Source organism: Brassica rapa, chromosome A09 (genome assembly GCF_000309985.2).
Source record: "Brassica rapa cultivar Chiifu-401-42 chromosome A09, CAAS_Brap_v3.01, whole genome shotgun sequence".
In the NCBI taxonomy this organism is placed as follows: Eukaryota; Viridiplantae; Streptophyta; class Magnoliopsida; order Brassicales; family Brassicaceae; genus Brassica; species Brassica rapa.
In genome coordinates, this window is record NC_024803.2 from 16,133,692 (window position 1) to 16,160,805 (window position 27,114).

The 27,114-nt window shown below is 33.1% G+C and overlaps 4 protein-coding genes across 4 annotated transcripts; 2 read left to right on the forward strand and 2 right to left on the reverse strand.

The window, feature by feature from the left end:
* The first annotated feature begins 15,640 nt into the window (after positions 1-15,640).
* On the forward strand, positions 15,641-18,266 carry LOC103839393 (agamous-like MADS-box protein AGL3). Its single transcript, XM_033280560.1, has 8 exons — positions 15,641-16,077; positions 16,959-17,040; positions 17,130-17,191; positions 17,276-17,375; positions 17,472-17,513; positions 17,581-17,622; positions 17,714-17,886; positions 17,985-18,266. The coding sequence occupies exons 1-8, from the start codon at positions 15,893-15,895 to the stop codon at positions 18,073-18,075; spliced, it is 777 nt and encodes a 258-aa protein (XP_033136451.1). The 5' UTR covers positions 15,641-15,892; the 3' UTR covers positions 18,076-18,266.
* Positions 18,267-18,584: 318 nt separating this feature from the next.
* On the forward strand, positions 18,585-25,773 carry LOC103839392 (universal stress protein PHOS32). Its single transcript, XM_009115893.3, has 3 exons — positions 18,585-18,965; positions 21,115-21,203; positions 21,283-25,773. The coding sequence occupies exons 1-3, from the start codon at positions 18,644-18,646 to the stop codon at positions 21,568-21,570; spliced, it is 699 nt and encodes a 232-aa protein (XP_009114141.1). The 5' UTR covers positions 18,585-18,643; the 3' UTR covers positions 21,571-25,773.
* On the reverse strand, positions 20,728-23,892 carry LOC117128323 (zinc finger MYM-type protein 1-like). The gene has a single exon (XM_033280512.1). The coding sequence runs from the start codon at positions 23,832-23,834 to the stop codon at positions 21,930-21,932; it is 1,905 nt and encodes a 634-aa protein (XP_033136403.1). The 5' UTR covers positions 23,835-23,892; the 3' UTR covers positions 20,728-21,929.
* LOC103839678 (zinc finger MYM-type protein 5) lies at positions 23,925-24,512 on the reverse strand. The gene has a single exon (XM_033278340.1). The coding sequence runs from the start codon at positions 24,510-24,512 to the stop codon at positions 23,925-23,927; it is 588 nt and encodes a 195-aa protein (XP_033134231.1).
* Positions 25,774-27,114: the final 1,341 nt, after the last annotated feature.

Consider the following 27,114-nt stretch of genomic DNA (forward strand, 5'->3'; position numbering starts at 1 on the left):
AGCTTTCAACATCATATCTCGGAGAACTTCAAATGCCTATGGTCCATGGAGTAAATAGGTTTTATCCCATCATGGGTCTAATCTTGTTCCAGTTTGTTAGTCCACAAGCATCAGAAATCAAACATTACATTATTACATGGTATTTGTAGTATTATATAATCCCCTTTTGTTATAAAAATATATAACATCAATCTATGGTTTTTTATATATATAATATATATTTATCTGCAAAGTATAAATGTTAAAATGATAAATCCAAGGGACAATACTTTTATCAATTGCTACTGCCCCAAATATTTATACTATTAAAATAGAAATCATGACTCAATTCATATGCGATTTTTAATTTGGACCATTTTTAAAAAATTGTTTAAATTATTTTTTGTATAAATAGTTGAAATATTTGAATTATTCTAAAACAAACAAATCAAATAGATATTCCTACATTTTCTCTGAAATTGTAATCTGAATAAAAATCTTTTCATATCTTTTTTTAAAAATATAATATATATTTCATTTTTCATTAAAATAAAAAATTTAATATTTAATTAATTTCATATTTATTTAAAATAAATGTATCTTTTATTTTTCACTTAAACAAAAAATTTAAATGTTTAGTTAATTTCGTGTTAATTTAAAAATCAAATATATATTTCATTTTAACTAAAACAAACTTTTTAAATATCTAATTAATTTTGTAACTATAACTAATCTCATGTACACTTTTTATTAAACTTCCGATATTTTTTTAATATGATAATTTTCAATATTTTTTTGATTTTTAATCAATAAGGTTTTTCAATTTTGAATTTTGTATCACATGATTTTAGATATGCTATCACTGAAAATTTAAAACAAATAAATTAAATTACTGCATCTGAACTATAAAATTGTTGTGTTTCAAAATATTTTATTAAAAAATTACTAAGATGATAAATATTATAATTAATCATGTAAAACAAATAATTATGTTTATAAAAATAAAAATAATCACCCACACGGTTGTGCGGGTCAAGTTCTAATGTCAAAGTTAAGTTCAAAACAAATCTTGTGTTTAAGCGGCCTGAGATGATGAATGTAACCTTTAACTTTGTCTTATCTTCGTCGCTGTTTTATGTCTACTAAGAAAGTAAAAAGCAATGCATTTAAAAAGAGGACATATATATATTGAAGAAGGATTGGATAAATATATGTAAGATCATAAAGTTGCATATTATTATTATTACATGTTAAAAAGTTGGATATTATAAAATATTCTACAGCTTATATATGGTCACATTCACCAATAGCAACTGCTTCATCATACTAGGCTTAAGCTTACCTTCCTCCGTCACGATACCGCTCTGGCAGAGATGCCAGCGAAGAATGGGCCGAATAATATGACCTCGAGCCTGTGGATACAGATGTATTAACTAGACTCTGGGAATGTGATTGTGGTTGAACAGTAGTTGTTTTCGTCACCGGAGGAACATTGCTTCCCCTTCCTTTGGTGCAGCAGCAGCAGATATTCCCCATGACTGAGTGATGTAAGACTCAAAAAGTGATGTCTTTCTGCGATGAAAGCAAAGTTCGGCTTTTATATTAATTGTGTTGTGGTTGGTGGAAAACATTTGTGTAAAGTTTGACTTTGGTGGGACTACAAATCAGTCAAAGTCAAAATTTGTTTTATTTCTTTGATATTCTAATTTTGTAATATTTAATTATAGAAAGTATCCCACCAATTATACAACAAAATCAATACTATTAAAAGGGAAGGAGTTTTAATAAATCAACCTATGGAAGTCATTTGGAATTTTTATTTTTTTCATTTTTTTGGTCTTACCTTCTATATGTAACAATATGTGACAAGATATTTAACTCTATATATGTACCCGTTTTTTTACTCTAACTACCAGACTGGTTACATTATTATAATTCAAAACCGTTTAATGGATTAGTAAACCATCGTACCAAAACATAATAAATTATAAGATCCACACACTATTTCTAAACCGTGACATATTATAGTTATGAAACTAACAGTTTGTACCAAAACTAACTTCGATTATATGACCCACCAGCTATTTCTAAACCTGTAACATAATATACTTATTAAATTAATACGAAAATTACACTTCAAACATGATTTGTATTAAAGACCTAAGACACTATAGGTTATACGATAATACCACATTATTCATCACATCTTTATCCTGCCATCGTGCAACTTCTGTTTGTTAAAATGAAAAACCTTCTTGGATGTTTCACACTGTCTTTACATGTCTTCTCTTCCTGAGTGAAAAATCGTATATGTCAACACATTATTAAATATCACTTATTAAAATATCAATCATGTCTGTATATAACAAAACTTAAAACACAATAGCTTATACATACCACAATGTTCATCAGATAGTATTTACATAATATATACAATTAACTTCAAATACATCACCATCGTACAATATTTTGTTACCAACATTGCAAATCACATTTTTAAAGATTAACTTCAATTTACAGTTTTAAACGATAAGCTTTGTTGCTAATCACATATTTAAAATTTAAAATTTAAGTTCGTAACAAACTATGACACTTAAAATTCTGATGACTTCCCCTACAAGTTTATTTAGTACGGCCAATTACATAATTTACCTTAATTCTATCAACCAAAATATCTAATGGATCCTACTTATATTTTTTACCAAGATTTTCGATAACCTACATTGATTACAATATATTCTATCATAACTTATCTTAACCTACATCGACTATAAACCTCTCCTGTTATAAATACAAACTACCTCAGAAACCAGTGTTTCGAAAACCGACCGGACACTAAACCGGACGACTTACCGGGTCATTGGGTCACTAGATTGACCGCGGATTAATAAATGAATTAAGTTTATTATATAATAATATATTAACTATGGAAATAAAAATATACAAACTAAAGTAAATATTTTATAAATGTTTTTAAAACATAAAATAATAGTTTGGATATGTATATTTTATGTTAAAAACATTTAAAAAATAATTAACTAAGTTTTCATATTTTTATTTTCATTTGAAATACAAATATCAAAAAAATAGTTTAGAATATTTAAAAATTATGTAACAAGTTAAGAGTTATGACATCTAAAAAATCAAAACATTAAATTCATAAATATTTATGTCGAATCTGAATAATAAATTAAAATTCAATCCAAAATAAACCAAAAGTAAAACATCATTGTAATAAATTGCCAATAACAAAGAATGTATAACCAAGCTTGCCATATTCTTCTTCTTCAACTTTTTAATTAGAAATTTAGAATATAAAAAATAAAATAAAAAAGCATTATAAACATTAGAATGTATAAGTTATCTATTGGTTCAACCAGTGGTTTAACCGGTACCGGGTTTTGGATTTTAGTGGGTTTTTACGGGTTTTTTGGATTTTTAAATTTTGGGTTTTTCACAAAATCCTAACCGCATTTATATCGGGTCACCAGATTTACATGCTCAACTGCGGGTCCGGGTCGGGTTTCAAAACACTGTCAAAAACCTTTATCCATCAACTCTATTGGAACCAAACACACTACAAAAAACCCAGCAAAGAAACGAAACCGAAAACGTGATTCACATACAAAAAACAATTCTTATGCAAGCCAAATATATATTGATATATCAAAATATCTATAACAAAAATCAAACTTATATTCTTTTCATTGCATTAATAACGGTTTTTTTATTTTAATGTATTTTTACCATATTCGTTTTATTATATCCTAACTTGACTTTATACGAATAACTGGATCTATCGATTTGACTACAAGTCTGAATCGGATATGAAAACTCAGTGAAAATATTGTATCGGAGTGAAAAATAATAATAGAACAACTTTTAAATATTATAGATATCTAATAAATAGATATACATTCATTTAATGTTGGCGTAACGATTAACAAAAACATATATGCGCTTCTTAAGCGCGGATCAAAATCTAGTATATGCCTAAATCATCATAAAGAGAATCGTGTTTTTGATACATTAAGTTTTTTCCAGTAGTCATAATAATATAATTCAACAGTTCTTCTATCTCTTTTTCTTAACTGGTAAATTATAATGTAACGAAATTTTCGATCTTCGAACCAGTAACCAGAATTAAAATCTTTAATTTTACATTACAACAATTTCGCAACTGCATATATAATTTGTAGAGATTTACTATAAAATGATTACCAATGATGACTATTTTATTAGAGATTAATTTTTCTAAATATTTTAAAGTCTCTGAATTATCTACTTAGCTTATCCATATAAAAAGTTGGAATATATACCAAATTGCAGTATTATCTGGTATTTGTTCCTTCTCGATGTTAACTAGAGCATTTATCTACGTTACATGTTGTAAAGGAGACCACTAGGAATCATAAACGAATGGTGGAGAATAGCGAGTACGTCGAAGATAAAGATCTAATTTATGCATTTAGGAGATGCATGTTACATCAAGTTTCCATCAAGAAGATTAATGGAGATCACAAACAAACATATCATTTATTTATTTTTCAAAAAAAAAAAACATATCATTTAGCTATCACAGAAGGACAAATTGTATATAGGTTGAAATACTAAGATACGAAGTGAAATATGAGTCAGCAAGCAAAGTTAAAAAGTTGTGTGAGACATATCACATGAGTAACTTAACAAACATCATCATCAATCCTCATGAATAAAGATATATTTTATAAGATGCCAGGAGAAGAATTTAGGAAAACAAATTAGCCATGAAAAATAGTCACATGACCTTTTCTCTAAGTGAGATTTTATTTTTATTAACCTGACAAGAAGCATTCGACGAAAAAGATGAATAATCTTAGGATTTGAGGGCTAAACTGTTCATAAGAGATTCTCTTTTGTTTTTCTATCCTTCCAAAATTAATCAGAATAAATTTTGTGCAATTATTAATTTTTTCAAGCATCTATGAGCCACATATATATTGTTATCTATACTATTAAAAGAGAAGCAGTCTTTAAAAATCTACTTATAAAAGATTGTTGGCTCTTTCATTAGAATGTTATATTTTATATCACTTTAATTAATCAACTCCACATAATATATTTAATATTTATGCCAAACTAAAAGATTATGCCACCAGATTTTGTGCTTATTAACCGAAAATAATTATATTAGCATTTATTTTCAAATACCAGAAAGATAATATTTAAATATAGTTTATATTGTCAGCTATGATAATTATTTATCCGCTCCACATAAAGGCTGATTTACAACATTTATTAACATATTATATGAAACAAATTTTTTTATATACAGAATGTAAAACTTTTATGTAAAACATAATGTATAGAAACATGACAATACTTTAAAGTTTTTTAATTATATTCAAAATTTATGCGTATACACGAAATATGTTTCTAAAAATCTAACATTTTATTTAAAATCTGAAACATTAACCGAAAACCGAATCTGAAACACAAAAGAATAATCGTGATACCGAAGACATATTTGAAACAGAAAAATATATTTAATATATACAATACATTTTAGATACTCAGGGTACCGGTTAAGATCTCTGTAGAATCCAAACTTAAACCAACACTGCGGGTCTGAAATATACCCAATCGATACTTTGCCGTAGACTTGGATCTGAACCGATTCGGATCGGTTTTTATTCGAACCAAACAAAATGTTTGATCTAAGAAAGAGTTACATAACAATATACATACAAAATTTTAAATAAATTAATTCATAAATCATATAATTTTATAAAATTCTATGTTTTGATATAATTCAATATTGTAACATAATAACATACAAAAATCATTAACATTATTAAACTTTTTATTGTAAGAAAACCCGCGCTTTTGAAGCGCGGATCAAGATCTAGTACTAGGTTAAGACCCGCAACTTGCGCGGAATGAACATTATATATAAAAATGATTTTATTTTAAATTGGTGCGAACATATAAATAAATTTTATTAATTCAAACAATATTTTTTTCTATATGATAGAACATATAATTAAATTTAAATGATATTAACATATATGATATATTTTTAATATTAATATCTATTAATTGATGTTTTTTACACATATGTTTTTTTTTTTTTATCATTTGCATCTTTTATAGCAAAAGCTTTAAATTACGGATAACAAAATTTCCATTGTGAGCTTAATATCTTTAATAATTTATCATTTTAAAAAAAATAAAGTTGTCAATGTTTTTAAAAAGATTTTATCAAAAGAATTGTTCAAAGTAAATTTTACAATTAAAATATTAATGTATTTTATATGGTATATAGTTTAATTTAAAATAATATATATATATATATATATATCTTGATATTCATAATTTTTAAATAAGAATTTCTACTTATATGATTTTGTAACTATTTGTATCTGTATATAAGAAACATTTTAAATCATGGATCACAAAATTTGAATGTGAAACTTTAAACAGTTTAAGTAATTTATAGTCGTGTTAAAAAATTCGAAATATAACATATAAAGAAAAATATAAATTTTTATTATATGTTTAGTGTGGTTATTTAATTTATTTTAATAGTTTAAAATTAAAAAAATATGATAGAAAATACACTAATCTTATCAAATTCTTATTATTCAAAATCATTAACTGTTATATACAGTGAAACCTCTATAAATTAATAATATTGGGACTACACCAAAACTATAATTTTTTTATTAATTTATAGAGATATTAATTTATCGATATACTAATTGAACCAAAAACTCAATTTGGGACTATAAAATTATATTATTTTACAGAGATTTTAAGTATAGTAATTTATAGAATATTAATTTAAAGAGGTTACACTGTATACTTTACTCACATTAGGTAATTCTGTAACTTTTATTTATGAATTTATTATTAGTTTAATAAAAAAACTTATTATATATTTAGATGGACCAACCTATTTCTGTGAGAATTCTAAAAATCATTCTATTAAGACATGTTATTACAAAAAAATGTTATAATGTTTCTCAGTTAATATATTAGGGATGCTACAAATATTCTCCATCCTCATCTATCCCCATATTTTTATCCTAAATTCATGCCACCCTACGTAAACATGGTAAGCGGTATGTTAGCATTACCAAAAATACACAAAATTAATTGGGAATAAAATTGTTGACCAAGAATTGCGGTATTAATCATATAGATCTAAACGAAAGTTAAACGTTACCATCATTTTAAGTAAAAAAAAATTATTAGACGTCTCATTTTTTAAAATATGATATCAAATTATCTTTGCAAATCACGTTTGTTTACAATACCTCAGTAATGAATGGGTCAAAGTCAATTTGAAATCCTTCTAACCGAGAATATTTTTGGCCGGTTTGTTGTAATCAGTGAACCGTGAACACATTCTAAATTGTTGTTTTCAAGCTTCGAGTTCCAGAATTTTAAAATAAAGCTATGAGAACGTTACATTTCTTAACGGTTTTAATAAACTCATTGAGTAAAATTGAGCCTCAGACACATCGATGAATCTTCCTCATACACATACAAACTATAATCATAATGGTGGACATGTGTTTTGCAGATAACTCATATGATGAACATACGAACGTAGGGGTGGGTACTTTACCCGATATCTGAAGTGGCACCCGAACCCGATCCGAAAAATCCGAACCGAAATCCGAACCGAAGTAGCAAAATACCTGAACGGATATTGAATAAGGAGAGATTAGATACCCGAACGGATAATACCCGAATCCGAATGGATATCCAAAAATAACCGAACATATATATAATTAACCTTATATTTCTAGTTTATATCTCTTATTTTATATAAAATATTTATATTGATACTACACATACTTTAAATTCATATGATATACATACAATTATGGAAAACATGATTTGTTACTCACTTAAAATGCATGTCAAGTTTTTTATTTTAAAAATTAACAAAAAGTTACATCCAAAATTAAAAAAAAGTAACTAAATTAATGTCTTATTAGCTTTAAAATGTTATGTCCAAATCTATTAACCATTCAATCTATTAAAAAAAAAATTAGTTAACTGAAAGTTATATTTCTAAATACAACAAACTTGAGAAATGAAAATTTTAATTTTTTTTTCAAAATCTAAATTTCCGAACCCGATCCGAAATAACCAAATCCGAACTAAAAATACCCGAACCCGACCCGAAGTACAGAAATACCCGAATGGGTTCTAGACCTCTATACCGAAATACCCGAAAATCCGAAATATCCGATCCGAATCCGAACGGATACCCGAACGTCCACCCTTATATAAACATATTGCTTTTTTTTTTTGAAAAAACATATGAACGTATTGTTTTTTTTTTTGACAGCAAACGGCTCTTCTATTACTCAAACTTGAGGTGGTCTGAGAAGCCAGACCGGAATAGAACAACCAATAAAACATAATATATGAACGTATTGTTAAATCGTGAACATATGATTATAATATCTATGAATCGTGTGAATATTGATTACGGTGGTAACATGTGTTTTCATTAATTTAATGTTTCGTATGAATTCCTGCCTCGTACTAATATTTGACCAATATAAATGATATTAAATACTTGTGTGAAATAGTCGTATGGTGAGCATACATATAATTATAGTTATTATTAATAATTTGTATTACCAATGATATTCATGTAAATAGTCTAGCAATAGATGTCTTGTTAGTTAAATGTTGTGAGAGAGCTTATGGTAGTGACATCTAAGCAAAAAATAGTATTTCTATGAATATGTTACATATTTAAAGTTATTTTTTTAAAATGTTTTTCCATTAATAAGAAAGAGATATATGTACATATATGTGTGAATGATGTATTGTCGGGAGCTTGAGAGGCTGAGCCTCTTGCCATTCACGACCATCCTTCATTGCCTTTAGGATAACTTCCTTTTCGTTGAAAATCTTTTCCTCAAATACCATACGGTTCCTACTAGTCCATAAGGTCCATAGTACCCAAGGAAACAGAGGTTGGGAGATTCCAGACGGAGGGAGATTTACCATTCTTTGGCTTTGCTTGAAGAGCTCTGTTACAGAAGCCACCACGGAGGGGTTTGGCTTGAATATAGCAGGAGTGAGGTCCCATACTTTAACGGCGAAAGGGAAGGTGAGGAAGACATGGAGGACAGTTTCCTCGCCACCACATCGCTTACATTTCCCATCAGTCTCAATTCCTCTTCTTCTCAGGAGATCTCCCACAGACAAAGCATCACGCTTTACTTTCCAAAGAAAGTGTCTAAGCTTTGGGGGACATTTGACATTCCAAATACATTGATTCCTGTTGAAGCTCTCAGCTGTTGTTTGAGTGATATTGAGTTTTGAGATAGCATAGCCTGATTTTGTAGTGTACTCTCCTGATTTCTCAGGCAACCAGGCCCTCACATCTTGCATTCCTAGCGCACTTGGAACCAGTGAATTGATATGGCCTTCATATTGAGGGAGGATCTGTTGTATCAGGGGGGCGTTCCATACCACCGTTTCTGGAGTGATCAGATCCGATACTTTCAGTTCCTGTAGGTTCTCAGGCGCTGAACCTATTGGGCAGAGTTGCCTCGACGTAGAGAGCCAGTTATCATGCCACACATTGATGTTACTCCCATCACCAATCACCCATCCTAATCCTCGTTTGATAATTTTTCTTCCTGCTAGGATTCCCGCCAGCCATGGGAGGCGTTCCCTGGTGCTGAGCACTTAAGCAGATCCTCATACTTGCAGTACTTGTTTAGTATAACTTGTCCCAGTAGAGAGCTTGGATTGCGGAGGAGGCGCCAAGGTATCTTTGCAAGCAAAGCATCATTAAAGACTTCATTTTCCCTGAAACCTAGGCCTCCAGCATTTTTTGGTAGTGTGAGATTGTCCCAAGAAACCCAAACATCTTACGGATATTCGGCTTAAGATTCCACCAGAACCTAGTGAGAACCGATTGAATTTGTTTACACATCGACTTAGGGAGCTTGAAGCAGGTCATAGTATAGGAAGGCGTGGCTGAGAGAACTGCTTTTAGGAGAACCATCTTGCCTGCTCCGGAGAGATATCTAGCTGTCCAGTTATGGGACTTCTGTCTGATCCGATCAACAATGCTCGCAAATATATCTCTTTTCTTCCTTCCGAAATTTTCAGGAAGTCCCAAGTACTTCCCAATGCCCCCTTCAGTATTAATGTTCAACTCTCTCTTAACTCTATCTTTTGCTTCCACCGGAGTTTTTGACGAGAACGTGATGGCTGATTTGATTCGATTAATACACTGACCAGATGCCACTTCATAGCGCTTAAGGATCGAAGCTAAGGCTGAGCAGCTGGTTGGATTAGTTTTTCCGAAGAACATCGTATCATCAGCGAAGAGCAAATGATTTATAGCAGGGCAGTTTCTTGCAACTTTAATGCCCGGGAAGGAGCCATTCTCCAGCGCCTTTTGACACAGCCCGGAGAGAACCTCCGTACACATGATAAATAAGTAGGGCGAGAGCGGGTCACCTTGACGGAGCCCTCGTGCTGGAATAACTTTCCCTTGCGGACCTCCATTGATGAGGAAGGAGTAGGACACGGAGGATACGCACTCCATTACCCAAGAGATCCAGATATCATGAAAGCCTAGCACCTTGAGGACCTCTTTGAGAAAACTCCATTCGATTCGATCATACGCTTTGCTCATGTCCGTCTTCACCGCCATAGAGCATCTCTTCTTAGCTCCCGAAATCCTCAAAAAGTGGAGAGTCTCGTGTGTGATCAGAATGTTATCCGCAATCGCACGCCCTGGGACAAAGGCAGATTGATATGGGGATATCAGGTCTTGAAGGAGAGGTTGGAGTCTCTTTGTAAGGATTTTGGCGATGATCTTGTAGTGGGTGGTGCATAGAGCAATGGGGCGGTAGTCGGAAACTTTTTTTGCGCTCAGGCTCTTCGGTATTAGCCGCAGGTGGGTCTCATTCTGTCTGGGATTGAGGTAGCTGGTTTCAAAGAAGCTCCTAATCTCCCGGGAGACATCCTCACCAATTATTTCCCAAAACGATTGGTAAAATCCGGCTGAGAACCCATCCAGACCCGGTGCCTTATCAGCATGGATCGCAAACACGGCTCTTTTGATCTCCTGATTATCTGGTATGGCGATGAGAGTTTGGTTTATTTCATCAGTAATCTTGCAGGATAGAGCCTCTTGAACTATCTGCTGTGAATCAGTGCTGCCAGAGGTAAAAAGGGAGCGGTAAAATTCAGAGAATGCCTAGACAATTTGACTTTCATGATAGAACGCTTGGCCCTCTTCTGTTTCGATAGCTGAAAATTTGTTACACGCTCTCCTGCCTCTCGTAACCGCGTGGAAGAAGTTTGAATTTCGATCACCACAGCTCAGCCATTGGATTCTACTCCTCTGCCTCCAATATGCTTCCTCTTCCGCATAGGCCTTTTCAAGAGTCTGTGTGAGTGTCTCGATTCTGATAAGGTCAGGGATATTATCGGATAGGGCTTGCTCTAGTAACGTTTGAGTAGAGACGGTAAGCTCTTTACTTGTAGCAGCCTGTTTCCGTGTCCATTCCACAATGTTTCTCCTGACTTCATTTATTTTTGTGAGGACAGAGTTTGAAGGAACAGAGTTCCAAGTCTCATCCACAAGTTGTCGAATTTCTGGCTTCTCTCGGAGCCTCCTATCAAATCTGAAGACGCCCTTCTTCTTTATCAGATTTTGATCGAAGTGAGTGAGGAGAGGACGATGGTCAGATCCCTCAACCCGTAAATACTCACTTCGTCCGGAGGGGAATTGTTCGAACCAAGCCAGGTTGGCCATAGCTCTATCAAGCCGAGATTTGATGTGGTGACTGTATCTAGTTCCTCACCAGGAGAGTGAGTTGCCAGAGAATTGGAGGTCCCACAAGCCATTCATTGATACAAAATTACGGAAAGCTAAGAAGGAGCCCTCCCATCTCGGCGGGCCACCAACTTTTTCGGAATTGTCTAGGAGGTCATTAAAGTCGCCCGTTAACAGCCAAGGAGTGTCTCTTTGGTCTCCTAGCATAGACAAGTCTTCCCAAAATTTAGCTCTTTCCTGTTGTTGGGGAGCTCTGTAAATGAAAGACACAAAGACAGACTTATCATTGATCTGTAGTATTGTGTCAATAACATTTGCAGAGGAGGAGAGCACTTCAAGTTTTACATCTTTTTTCCAAGACAGTGCAAGCCCACCACTTAGTCCCACAGGCGGGAAAGTATAGTGGTAAACGAAATCAGTATCCTTGTAGAGGCTAAAGACGGCTTCATCTTGTCGCTTAGTTTTCATGAGAAACATGATGTCCGGGGAATTTTTTGATTTAAATTCCTTTAGACGACGAACTGTCAAGTTGCTTCCCATTCCTTGACAGTTCCAGCTCTTACACACTAAGGGAGAGGTTTTGGAGCGGTCTGAAAATCCGTTCCTTTCCGAGTAGTAGCCGGTATCATGTTAGCTAGAGGTCGTGCAGCTCTGGAGGTTCCTGCTTCATGGTCTAATGCAGCTCCACTTGCGGGAACGAGTCTGCGTTTAGATGATGGTTGAGATTTTGTTGTTCTGCGTCTCTTAACGCTCACTTCCTGAAGTGGGCTTCTCACAACTCTTTTCCTAGATGCCGTAGGGGAAGCTGCCTTCTTCTTTCCTTGGGCTCTAAGAGTTGCCTGATTAGCTGCTCTGCTCTTTTTTGGCAGTGGAATATCTTCAATAATAGTCTCTTCAGAGTCTACCATAGGGCCAAGACGGAGGGAGACGTGTCTTCTATCTTCACTGAGGGTTCTAATAGGAGATTTATCCTCAAGGGTCTTCCCTGCAGTTCGTGGAGATGGCGGTTTGGAAGATCCTCCTGATGAGAGGCGATGTCTCAAATCATCTACGACGTGCGCGTTACTCCTCTGCAGTCTACCTGAATTGGCATTTGCCTCTCCATCAAGGAGCAGGGGAATCCTTTCATTTGATCCAGCAAGTCGCTCTAGCGCTGATCTTCGTTCGCTGTGTGGGTGACTACGTTCTCCAGACCTCATTGAGGGAGCATGTGGTCCAATTACTGGAGTATGCATTTTCTCTCTATCTGGTTTAGGAGAAGGAGTATGAGAGACATGTGACTGGCGGGAGATAGACCCACCTTGCACCGGTCTCCATTCACTTCTTTGGGGTCCTCCCCTGAGATGAGAGTTTCCAGTTTTGTGAGATCCTGAGCTGTCTTTAGGTAGGGAGAGCCTATCTCTAGCAGAAGCTCGTGAGTGTCCACTGGTTCCCTGATCTAGTCTCTTTTCATTGTAGTGTGGATCACGTCTTGCTCCATAATGAACACAGAAGTCTTTATCATTACTCCAGTTTAGAGCAGGTTCACTGTTCCTGTTGTAAGACTCCGAGCGTCCTCTAAAGGGTTGCTCTGGTTCAGGGGGGTATCTGTGCTGCTTCCTAGTATCCACTCTTCTTCTTCTTCCAGCATCAATAGTGTCGAGAGTTTGTCTCTGAGAGATACCAAGTTGAGATGTGCGAGGACCATAATGGCCTAATCTAGCCCGCTGAGATGGGCAATCTTCTACTTCATGTGAGAGAGAGAAGCAGTTAAAGCAATGTTTCTCAAGTTTTTTATACTGGAGTTCCACCTCTTTAATTTCTCCAGAAGGTAAGCTGATGTCCATCTTCATCTCGAGGGGTTTTAAGCCATTAACGAGGACCCTAATTCTTGCGTGGTCAACATCTTTACCGTCAATGGGTCTTAGTGCTTCGCCTATTGTAGTAATGGTTTTTTCATCCTAATAGTGGAGGGGAATGCCGTGAATCGTAATCCAAAAGGGAATGAGAGCCGGGAAGTAGTCTGAGACAATTGGTTCCCATCTCTGTAGGATGATCATCCATCTTTTGAAATGGTACGGAGCCCCTGCTAGGATTGACTGGATGTCTTGTTCCGAGTCAAACTTGAATTGGAACAGGTGAGGTCCAAGATCTCTGTTTGAGATGGTTCCAGTAACACGCCAGTGTTGTAGAAAGACGTCAACTAACGCCCTAGTTTTTTGAATCGAGGGATTGGTGACTCTTCCGATGAGGGTGAAGCGGTGTTCTTCAATGAGGGTGTTGTTGCTTATTGCCGGAATCTTGACCGGACGACGCTTCTGGGGGCGTCGAGAATCAGCTGTCCACTTTTCTTTGTCGGATCTTAAGAGACGATACGTCATGGAGGAAAGTTGTTTTAAAAACTTTTAGGGAATCTACTGGAAAAGCGTCGACAGTAAGTGGTAGAAACCTTAGCGGTAAGGTAGATTAACTGCACATGACAGTAAGAAGTGAAAAACTCTCTTCAAACACCAACCGACAGAACGGTTTGGTTTAATGAGACATAAATGCTTTGTTTTCTAATCCAGATCTGCTTCATTAACTCCATTTCCAGGAGGATTTAACTCGGTGGGGGAGTAGATCTAGTCTTGTCGGAGAAAATTAGATGCGGTGGTTGGCTAGAGGAGACGGTGGTGATGCGGTTTCGAAAGAAGGAGCTAGGGTAAAGTCAACTTCGAAACAGTGTACCTCGTGTCTCGTGCCAGGGAGCATCTAGATTCCTGCTTTTCTCAAAATTTCTTACAATAGTTCGAGTAAAAATAAAAACATGTATTCTTATAAATATATTTCATGCTGACAATATATATATATATATAGACTAATAAAATTCGGAAACACAAAAACAAACAGAAATTTATAAATGTTTTTGTAAAACTTGAAACCCTTCAAAATAGTAGAAAACTAAATTAAAAATTACAATAGCATCACTTTCATTTTATTTATGAAAGTACTATATATCAGTTTTATTTTATTAATGATATAGTACTATATCAGATTAACCATGTCAATTTGACACAATTAGTCTGTAAATGTGGATCCGTCTTATGCATTTAAACGATCGTGAAGTAGCTGTCATACGAAAGAACCTGTCGGCAAGAGAAGCAAAGCCAAAAAAAAAAAAATATCTTAGAAGCCTATCATTTTCTTACTTTCATTCATATAAACACACAAATTATATACATTAGTGTTCTCGTCATAATCTAAACGTGTCAATGCCTAAAAAAACGATAATTTTCTTTCTCTCTTTCATTTTGTGAAAAATATGCAGATCATGAAATACTAATAGACAGCACTTGGACTTGTGAATATGCTTTATTTAAGGCATATTTTGTAGGTTATATATAGAATCTTTTTCTTATTTCTTTTTTGAGCATATTGATAAACTAGGAACAAGATCTGATGAAAGAAAGCAAATCATTTATACATATATGGCAGAAATTTTATTTATCTTAAAATTCAATTAATGGAGGAGGGTGAAAGAGAAAAGTTAGAGCATTTTGGTTGGACAAGATTGACAACCATAAGTGCCAAGATAGAGGAGAGATATCTTAACTCTCCTTGGAAAAGTACTAGGTATCAATTTACTTTTCTTAAAAAATAATGTTGAAAAATAATACTAATACATTGTATAAATGTATTCCCGGATGATGTAAGAATAAAATAATGTGGTATATATAACTAGTCCCAGTTCCCATTATATATACACTAAATATTTTAGAACATAGTATTATTTTATTTTATTTTTAAAAAGGAAAGTTTATGAGCATAGATATAAGTTATGTAAGCTTTTATTTGGCCAAGAATGGCTTTAGCACCTGCCAAAATCAAACACAAAGCTGTTCTCTTACAACATTCCAACAAAAGAAGAACCGGCAAGGTGGCCCACCACCACAACCAACACCTCATCCTCCCATCACCCAGTCACCACCACAATTCATGCCCTAGATTCAGAACCAGAATCCTTTCGACTCAAGATCTACACTACACATTTAACTTATATATACAATTCATGCCCAAAAGGAGGTCTGTTGGGTTTTTGGTTTATTGGTGAGAGGGAAATAGAAAAAAGAGAATATTAGGATGGGAAGAGGGAAAGTGGAGCTGAAGAGGATAGAGAACAAGATCAACAGGCAAGTTACTTTTGCAAAGAGAAGGAACGGTTTACTTAAGAAGGCTTATGAGCTTTCTGTACTTTGTGATGCTGAGATTGCTCTTCTCATTTTCTCTAACCGTGGCAAGCTCTACGAATTTTGCAGCAGCCCTAGGTAATATTATCTCTGATTCTTATAGCTCTCCTGATAGTTTCTATTTTTATCCTCTCATTTTCAAAATTTAGGGTTTTGATTCTTTAGGATTCTGGAGGATATATATATATATATATATTTATTTATTTATTTATTTGAAAGTTCGGGTATTTCTTGATTATGTTAGAATTGAATTGTTAGTATTTAATTCCTTTATTTATTTATTTATGTATACAAATCTGGTTTCTAGAGTGAGATTAAGTTAACAAAAAGATGACCATATAATAAGGGTCTTAGATTATCTAGATGATGATTACAGTTAGAGACTTTGAATAGAAAAGTACATAAAGTTTGTTTATAGAAGCTAGATATACTATATTAATAGTTGCTCAAAAAAATATACTATATTAATAGTGAAAGCTTTACACATGAGATTAGTCTTGAAGGGGTTGATCCAAATTTCCAAAGAGACAAAGGATTGACCTTTGGATATACAAACAATATACACAAAGCTGTAAAGAACACACAAACATACTTTGACTACTTATTTAAGTTAGTATCTCGCAAGTACTTCTAATCCTATTAAAGTTAAAGAGACAATATTTAAGTTAGTATCTCGCAAGTACTTCTAATCCTATTAAAGTTAAAGAGACAATTGTAATTATACTCATCACAAAGATTTTTTGTTACTTTTTTTTTCTTTGTGAACAATTAAAAAACTTCTTTTCTTGAAAGCCCATCATGAGACTGATACCGATCTTGATGTTCTTGGTTTTGTAACACAAACATTTGACAATGCTTAAAAAGGGTTTTTGTATGCCCTTTTGATATATTCTAAAAGTTCAAAGTTTGATTGATACATATATGATGAAATTCAATTATCATATTGTTGTATACATTAGTGGTATGGCCAAGACGATTGAGAAGTATAGAAAACATAGTTATGAAACAATGGATCCAAATCAGTCAGCTAAAGACTTGCAGGTACATCTTCATTCTCTCTCTCTATTAATTGTCAAAGACTGGCCTCAAAGTTGTGAAGTTGTCCTTAGTTAAATTATATCTTAATGCAGGAAAAGTACCAAGACTACTTGAAACTCAAATCAAGAGTTGAGATCCTTCAACATTCACAAAGGTACATAGCTTGACTCATAGCAGATCTTGAAAAAAAAATGCTTACTCAAACTACTTAACTCTTCTGAAATTTGGCTCTCTCTAGGCATTTGCTAGGTGAAGAGATAGCCGGGATGGGAGTGAATGAGCTTGAGCAGCTAGAACGCCAAGTAGATGCATCACTAAGACAAATAAGATCCACAAAGGTATATACAATCTCAAGAAATAGACAAGTTCATATTGGATTCTTTGGTCCGAAAAGCATTTAGAGCAGTACTAACTATTGTTCTTTTCATTGCCAGGCTCGGTTTATGCTTGATCAATTATCTGACCTCAAAACAAAGGTACATAATGAGTTACAGTGTTCCAGTAATCTCAATACCACACACCCTCATATTCATAAATTTACAGGAGGAAATGCTATTGGAAACTAATAGAGATCTTAAGAGAAAGGTAGTGCCATCAAAATCTTCTAACACAAGAAGTAAAATTTAGTTGAGATCTCTCATAACATTGTTCTTTCACTTTCTCTTTCTATTTTCAGTTGGAGGAAAACGATGCAACGGTTACTCAATCGCTATGGGGAGCTTCTTCTTTTGCAGAACATTCCCAACAACAACAGCAACAACAAGGCATGAGCTCTTATCAAACAAACCTTCCAACTCAAGAAGTAGGTTTCTTCAAGCCTTTACAAGGCAATGTAGCATGGCAGATGAGGTATTCATCATAGAAAAAAATAGTTAACACCCATTGACTTGATTTTCTTCTGATCAGCGAGGTTTATCCTACAATTTGTGTATCTTTATATCAAACAGTCATTACAATCCTGGTGTGACAAATGCAAGCGACTCTGCAACAACATCCCAGAATGTTATTAATGGATTCTTCCCTGGGTGGACGGTCTGAAGCAATAATACATATGTATGTATACATGTGCGTGTTTTATAGATCAAAAATCATTGCTTGTGTAATTTAATTGTTGCAAGGGAAACATAGTTCTTGATTACAAACTATGTTATAGAATCAAGAGCTGAATGTCATACTCTCAGATTATTACCTTTTTGAATATATAACAATATTTTTGAGCTTTTTACAAAGAAAAGTTGTGCGAGGCTTTTTTTTTTTTTTGGAAGCATCATAGAAATTATGTCGGATTATGACAAAACTATCTGGATTATAGAATATGATTCTTTTAATAAGTTACGTGCTAAGAGATTTGGATTCTGAAACGAGTAGTGCTCTGCATTTGTATCTAGATTGTGATGTGAAGCATTATTAAAACTACTAAATAATTGTATTTTTATAAATAAAAAATTATGAGAACAAGTCCAAAGGGGGTTGTTAATTATTTTCATGGCAAGCACGTTCAAGAAATGGCTCCAACCAAAACCAAACAAGCAACATAGTATATATAAAACACAACTAAAAACTGAACGAACAGAGCAGAAAACAAAGAGGAGAGAACGACTTCAAAATGGGAAAGCCAGCTGGGTATTGGGTGAATAAGATTAGGACATCCTTCAAAGGAGGATCATCATCGAGCAAATCATCAGAAGATGGAAGTGCTTCTGGTTCTAGAAAGAGCGATTCAAAACATAGGAAGAATCAGAGAACAGAGGAAGGTAATAAGAATGCTGAAGCAGGAGTAGCTCAAGCTGAGAGTGGAAGGAAAGTGATGGTTGTTGTGGACACAACTTCACAATCAAAGAATGCTCTTCAATGGGCACTAACACATTGTGTTCAAGATGAAGACAATATCACTCTCCTTCATGTCACAAAAACACCCATAGGACAAGGTATATCTACATACACGTAGTTTTATATACTCATAGTTGCATTTACTACTAGAATCTTTAAATTAGAGAACAATTATTGCAGGTCTAAATTAGAGAAAAAGCTAAGACACGTCTGCTATATTTCTTATTTAAGAGACGTCTCTTAGTTTTTTTTAGTTAAAAGTTAAAAAAACGTATCTTATATTACGTTAAAAGACTCAAGGCCTGTTTGTTTCTCCATATGAATGAGTCATTTGGATGAAGATGAGAGTTTTGTTTGTTTAGACACTAAAAGTACAACTCATTCAGATGGATCATCCGGATGATTTTTGGAAATTTAGGCTTAATTTTAAAGTCCATTCAGCTGAACCAATTTGGATCATTTGAATGGAGATGGTTCATTCAAAATGGTATAATGTCTATTATGCCCCTAATGTAATTCACAAATTACAAACCTAAAAATAATATCATTTTTGTCACATACGAAAACTGACAAAACTATAAAAACATGTTTTCCCGCGAAAACCTAAAAACTATTTTTTCACGCCAAAACCCCAAAAAAGGAAATTTTCCGCCAAAATAGCAAAAATGTGTTTTTCCGTCAAAATTGCAAAAACGTATTTTTCCGCAAAAACCGAAAAATGTGTTTTCATGCCAAAATCACAAAAAACATGTTTTCACGCTAACACCCCAAACACACATTTTTCCGCTAAAACACAAAAACACATTTTCCCGCCAAAATTGCAAAAACGTATTTTCCCGCCAAAACCGAAATATCTCATTTTCTCGCCAAAACCGAAAAAATCTCATTTTTCTGCAAAAACTGTAAAAAACGTAAAAACGCATTTTCCCGTCAAAACCGCAAAAACGCGTTTTCCCGTAAAAACTGCAAAAAACGTGTTTCCCGCCAAAATCGCAAAAACGCTTTTTTCCCGCCAAAACAGCCAAAATGCATTTTCCCGCCAAAAACGTGTTTTCCCGCCAAAATCGCAAAACGCGTTTTCCCGCCAAAACAGCAAAAACGCATTTTCCCGCCAAAAACATGTTTTCCCGCCAAAACCGCAAAACGCGTTTTTCCGCCAATAACGAAAAATCTCGTTTTCTCGCCAAAACCGAAAAATTTCATTTTAATGTGTTTCACTCCAAAACCGCAAAAACGCGTTTTTCCGCCAAAAATGTATTTTCCCGCCAAAACTGCAAAAACGTGTATCCTCGCCAAAACCGAAAATTTGTATTTTCCCGCCAAAACAAAAAAATCTTGTTTTTCCGCCAGAACGGAAAAATCTTGTTTTTCCGCTGAAACCGAAAAATGTGTTTTCTCGCTAAAATCAAAAAAAAAATTTCCGCCCAAACCGCAAAAAGAAAATTCGTTAATTTTGAAATAATTCTAATGTAAATATATTAAACTAAATAATTAAATGTAATATAGTTAAAATTAATATCAAACATATGATTATACCAACACAATGGTATTTTGGTAATTTGTTTACTAAACTCATTTGAATGGAAATGAAAATAAAGAAACAAACATAAGATCCATTTAGATGATTCATCTAGATGAGTCATGTGGATGGACAAACAAACAATTACAAAAATGTGAATGGATCATCTGAATAGATCATACAAATGAATCATTTGGATGGAGATGACAAATGGTGAAACAAACGGCCTCTCAATCTAAGAGACCTACAATAAATCTGCTTTTAGAGCTACATAAAAAAAAAATATTTTATCATGTGAGAGAAATGATTCTTTTGGGTTTTCTTTAGGCTTACTGGGTCTCAGATTTATTGTTGGGCTTAAATGAAGCCTAATGTATGGTTAGTTTAATCTTTTGGTCGTCTATTTGATTTCCGGTTTCATAGCAAGTGTTTTCATGTTATTTTAGAAAGAATATTGTTAGTTGACCTATAAATGTTTCAATTTTTGATCAACTTTAGAAATAAATATAGCATTTTCATGGTTAAAATTAGTTTTAAGACTATAATATAGAACAAAACGATTTAATTACTGTGATGATTTATTATTACATTTATTTTTTTCTTAATAATTTATATGAATTTATCAAAAATACGTTAAAATTGTATGTGTATATGGCCACGCTGGCAAGCTTGACATCTCTACATTGTTGAGTCCCTCAAATTCACATAATTTTTTATTATGTTCATAGGTGCAGATGAGACACAAAGGGAGAGAAACTCAAGGGCTCATGAACAAGTTCATCCATTGAAGAACCTTTGTCAACTCAAGAAACCTAACGTGAGCTTTTATTTCTGATGACAAATAACAGTATTCAAAAAAACTTTGTGAGATTAAGGTTTCTTGTTTATATTTTCAGGTGAAGACGGAGATAGTGGTGGTTGAGACAGCAGAGGAGAAAGGGAAGGCAATAGTAGAGGAATCAAAGAAACAGGAAGCAGGAGTTTTGGTTTTAGGTCAGAGGAAAAGAACTTCGAAGTGGCGTGTGATATGGAAGTGGCGCACGAAAGCAGGAATGGGTGGAGGAGTTGTTGAGTATTGTATTCATAACTCAGATTGTATGGCTATTGCCGTCAGGAAGAAGAGTAACAATGGAGGTTACTTGATCACCACGAAACGTCACAAAGACTTCTGGCTCTTGGCCTGAATTAAGACATCATTCCTTATATTGATCCCGAAACCTTCTTTTTTTTTCTAAATCAGAAGAAGTCTTTTTTAAAAACAATACATGTTTTATGATTATGATTGATGATCTGTATTCGTTATAAGATCTTTTATTTTTCTCATGTACAGACTTCATATCTGTTGATGCTTTTTCTTGTGTGGAAACAGAGCCGGACCTGAGTTTTTCGGGGCCTTATTCAAAATATAGATGAACTTATCGTAGTTTTGATGATAAAAAACAGCATCGAAAAAATTATAGAACAAGAAGAAAAAAAGAACAGTCTAAACATAATTAATCTTCAAAATACAGTACAATAGTTCTAAAAACACACAACAACAGTTCTACCGATTTTGAAAAATAACTCTTCTAGCAGTTTTTTCAGCAAAATCATTCATCAAACTTTCATAATTGAGATTTTGAATTAAAGCTTTCTCGATCGATAACATAGCCAATCCGTTTAACCTTTCCTGTGACATAGTAGATTGTAGATAAGACTTTATCAACTTCAACTTAGAAAAACTTCTTTCAGCTGAAGCAACTGAAACAGGAATGGTGAGCATTATCCTGTAAGCAATCCATATACTCGGATAGCTATCCTTCATTCTCTTCAAATAATCCAGCACTTCTACATTCTTCTTGAAAGTCTTTGGCAAAACTTCTCTGAAAATTTTGATTTCCATGAACAAATCATTCCCATCAATATCAGAATCTGCTCCATGCTTAAGAAAAGCTTCAAGGTTAGAACATTTACTCTTCAAAATATCATCGCTTGTTGAGTTGAGCTTTCGTAGACTGAACAAAAACCCAAAAATATTTTCATACTCTTTAAATTGTTCTAACCTTGTTTGGAAAGAAACAATAGCCTGGTCCATCATTTTGAAAAAATAATTGATTCTGAAATCATCCTCCACACTTAGAACCTGACAAACATCATCACCTTTGTCTCGCTCTTCATCAAAATGAGTTTTCCTTTTAATAAGGCGCTTGTTCCTCTTGTTAAACATGGGTTCAATATCCATAGCAATGGCAATTTTTGAAGCTTCAGCTTTTGCTTCTTGAAATCCCATTTCTCTATACTTTTGGAAAAAAGAAACTAACCCCTTTAGCTGAGCAATGGCATCATCGATATCAATATCTTCAGACTGTAGCATCTTGCTCACAGTATTAACAGCAAACAGAACATCATACCATATAACCAGACCAAACAAGAACTCAAACCCTCCAATTCCATGTGTTTCACTTATCGCAAGACATTCAGCATCACTCCGTGCTCCTGGATCCTCACTGTTTTCTGCAAAGTAAAGTAAGACATCTCTGATTTCTGGAGCTTTAAAACGTATAGCCTTAACGCTTTCGAGGTGACTTTCCCATCGCGTATCTGATAGCGGTTTAAGCGTGAAACCTCCCACCATTTTTCTGTACATCTCCCACCTAGTCGTAGAAGGTTGGAAAAAATTATATAAACGCTGGATAATCCCAAAGAAAGACATCGCTTTATCAGAAGATTTAGCAATATCACAAATAGCCAAGTTCAGATTATGACAACCACATGGTGTATAAAATGCTCTCGGATTGATATCCAACAATCTCTTCTGCACTCCTTTGTTTTTTCCTTTCATGTTGGATCCATTGTCATAACCTTGTCCCCTAACATCATTAATATCCAACTTCAAACCAACCAGTGTATCACATAATAGCTCAAAAATCCCTTTTCCTGATTTATCTTCAACTTCGAGAAAGGTAAGAAAAAATTCTTCAATCTGAACTGGACTCACTGATATATCCACACATCGAATAATGAGAGACATTTGCTCTTTGTGGCTGATATCTGGAGTACAATCAAGAATAACCGAGAAGAATTTTGCCTCTTTAATCTTCTTAATGATTATAAACTTGATTTCAGAACTCAACATTCCAATCAACTCATTCTGAATTTTGTAGCTGAGATAATGGTATCGGGTTTCTCCTTTGGTGATTCGCCTGATGTGCTCCCTCATTACAGGATCAAATTTACCAATCATCTCAATATTCCCCAGAAAATTTCCATTGTTCTCTTGGCCAATTTTGTCATTAGATCCCCGGAATGCTATATTACTCTTAGCCAAATACTCCACCACTGAAAATAATCTCAGTAAAAGCTCCCTCCAATAATTCTTCTCTTTTTCGATTTCCTCTTGGACACACTTATCAATTGTCTGATTCTTTTGCAGCCTCATCTCTAGTTCCATCCACTGGCTCATACACATAATGTGATCATTACTGGTTTCATGTTGGCTCAGCCTTATTCCAGTATTATTCCAATCCAGAAATCCAATGCCTGCTAGTTGAGTAGTTTCCTAACGGGTGAACAACTTGCAACAAAAACAATAGATCTTGTCGAATGTTGTTGAATAAACTAACCAACGCCGGTGCTGCATATCTCCATTCTTCATGATCCTTTTGTAATTTCTATGTGAAAAGTGTCTACCACTTTCATTTTTGGGGAAAATATAATCTTCAGATGGTGGTGGGAGAGGACCTTTCTCAACCAAATAATCTCTTAACTTCTGGTCAATTTTTCTCCAATTTCCAGGATCCATAAGATCAAAGGCTGAATCATCTTCTTTAAAATGCTCGTCCGCTGCATTTGAGTTGACATCTTCATCATCTATCTCAGCTCTATCCCTATTCTCTTCTTGATCATGGTTTCCATATCCAGTTCTAACCCCATCAACCTCATCATCTGGTTCAGATCCATCAACCTCACCAGTTTCACTACTATCCTCACTAGTTCCATCAACCTCATGGTCCTCATCAGTTCCAAGCGATGCTGGTTTCTTAAAATACTTTAACAGAGAACCTGACTGAGACTTCACTAGTTCTTCTACTCTTCTTTTCTTTGCTCTTTTCTTAGCTCCAGAAAGGTATATTCTTGATGCACTCATTTTTTTCTGCAGGATGAAGATAGAAAATTTAAAGATTGTAATTCAGTTTTGACATTATAAAAAATTGACTATTAAAAACCTTCAAACCAAAACGAGTAAATCAATTGAATTAGAGATGAATAAACAATATAAGATTTGTTAAACGAAAATAAAATTTGATTTTACCTAAGAATCAAAAGACAAAATCTCTGGTTTTCTTATGAACTTGCTTTTATAGAGAAGGGAAGAAGCTGAAAAGACGGTCTCGTAGCTCGTAAGTTTTCTTTGCTGAGTTAAAATATGATGCTTTTTACTTATTTAAATTTATTATAATATTTACAATTCTTTAAATAAAAAAAATGGAGATATCTTCAGACTTACGTGCTAATAATGTTCATGACATGTATTTTATTCTGTCACTAGAAACCAAAATTTTACTTTTTAATTTGACTTTGCACCTAAGATTCATATATTAACATTACATATTTACAAAGGAAAAAATTGGAAGTGGGGGCCCCATGAGGTGGGGGCCCCATACGAATGTTTCGCGAGATTGCGTACAAGCCCGGCCCTGTGTGGAAAGCCTCCAAAAATATAAATAGTGAATTGTATAATAAGAAAACAAGAAATATAACCAGAAGCACATATATAAAAAAATATCATATTATTGTTGTTCAATATGGAACACAATTTCAAAGTTAAAATGACACTTAATACAAAAAGATACAAGATAGACAAATAATAATCCACCAATCAGATAAACAATTTACATATATGTAATCAAATAATTAATGTGTATGGATATTGTTTTGGTGGAGAGTATTCCCTGAATATCTCTTATATATTAATTGGAGAACACTAGAAACATTATAACATTAGTTTTCAGGACCACCCACAATGGGGGGTGTTGAAACTCACTTTTAACAGTTTAATCCCGTGCAGTGAGGTGTTGTACAAATGTGTTTGTCTATGTGGTATCAATAAGCGTTGGAAAGTTTCAACAGCTAATTTTTTTTGTGTGGCCTGCACTGTCACGTGTCGTTTTGTTGTTAACCGGAAACATTTAGATCCCATTGCTTTGCTCTCATGGATGGGCAAATTTCTTTTGATATTTATCATCGCCCAATAATTCAAACATATTTATTATATAATAAAATTTGTTTTTAAAATATAAAAAATATCAAAATTCAAAATTTTTTAATCTATAAACAGAGACTGCTCTCATTTCATTTGGATACAGAAAAATTATCGATTTTCATTATAATCAACTATTTTAGTGTTTAAATTTCTTTTTGGTTAAATGGATCCTAATAATAATCCTTTTAACATCCAAAACTCTTCTAATTTTCCGTTCAACTTCCAAAATCCCAACAATTATCAATTTCAAAACCAAAGTTCCAACCAACCCTAAAATATACTAAATTATGGTTTTCCACCAAATTTATTCATGTCATCATCTGTTTCGAATTATCCTCCAAATTATGGATCGATGATGCCATATTTTTCTCAAACAATGTAGTATTTGTGTTATTAAAAAGTAAGCTAAGTGTAATAATTCAAAATAAATATCATTAAAAATTATGTTGTTTTAGTTTTTAAGTTAATTATAATCAAATTATAAATATGTAATTATTATGTTGTAAAAACAAAATATGAATTAAAAGTTGTGGGGTAGGGCGTTGAATTATTTAAAACAAACCATTGTAAAGGTTTAGAACGAAGTGGGTGTTGAATAAATTAGGTGAAAGAGAAAGAAGATGATATGGAGTATGAAAAAAAAGGTGTTGAAACCATTGTAAATGGTCTTAAGTTAATTACAAAGAAACCAGCTGACGTGTTACACTAATAGGTCTTCTCACTTTCGAAATATAAACACCTTCTAATTACTAGAGTGTTTATATAACTAGGTGTTTTCCTACACTACACCACGTGCAGAAATAATTTTTTAAAAAAATTAAATTATATTTAAAAATAATTTTTGTTAATTTTTAGATTTCATTATTTTTTAAAATTTTTAATCTAATTATGTAAAATTAAGATAAAATAAATATTAAAAAATATATTTAATAATATATATGTATATATTTAAAATTATAATCTTCGAAAGATTTTTAATCTATTTCTTTTGGTTAAATTATATTAAATCAAATTCTATAAAATTAAAATTTAAATTTTTTAGGTATATAACTATTAAAACATAAAAAAAAATATATTTCTAATCATATTAAAAAGAAACTAACTGTATTGGAATTATAAAATTACAATATTGTTACAAAAACTGAATAAATTTTGGATGAATTGTTTTAGTAATCAAAATTATGTAATTATAAAAATATAATTAAATAATATTTTAAAATATTATTATATTTCTGTTTCTATTATTATCTTATATATTGTTATATTAATGATAATCTATGATTTATTATCATATTTTAAAAAATTTACCTAAAATATAAATCTATATTAAATGTAAATGTCAATATCACAATTAGAATGAAATCATGTCATCATTGTTAGTATGTCATATCATTATTTTCTTTCAAAATTATTCTGGTGATGACACATGACAAATCACCTCTTAAATAATGTTTAGAAAACGCCACTGAAACCTTTCAAAATTACT

Excerpts from the sequence above, each read along its gene's own strand:
- LOC103839393 (XM_033280560.1), top strand. The coding sequence starts at position 15,893 with ATGGGAAGAGGGAAAGTGGAGCTGAAGAGGATAGAGAACAAGATCAAC. Across the intron at positions 17,041-17,129 it reads AGTCAGCTAAAGACTTGCAG|GAAAAGTACCAAGACTACTT; the intron begins GTACATCTTCAT and ends ATCTTAATGCAG. Across the intron at positions 17,623-17,713 it reads ATAGAGATCTTAAGAGAAAG|TTGGAGGAAAACGATGCAAC; the intron begins GTAGTGCCATCA and ends TTCTATTTTCAG.
- LOC103839678 (XM_033278340.1), bottom strand. The coding sequence starts at position 24,512 with ATGAGTGCATCAAGAATATACCTTTCTGGAGCTAAGAAAAGAGCAAAG.
- LOC117128323 (XM_033280512.1), bottom strand. The coding sequence starts at position 23,834 with ATGTGTATGAGCCAGTGGATGGAACTAGAGATGAGGCTGCAAAAGAAT.
- LOC103839392 (XM_009115893.3), top strand. The coding sequence starts at position 18,644 with ATGGGAAAGCCAGCTGGGTATTGGGTGAATAAGATTAGGACATCCTTC. Across the intron at positions 18,966-21,114 it reads AAAAACACCCATAGGACAAG|GTGCAGATGAGACACAAAGG; the intron begins GTATATCTACAT and ends TTATGTTCATAG. Across the intron at positions 21,204-21,282 it reads GTCAACTCAAGAAACCTAAC|GTGAAGACGGAGATAGTGGT; the intron begins GTGAGCTTTTAT and ends TTATATTTTCAG.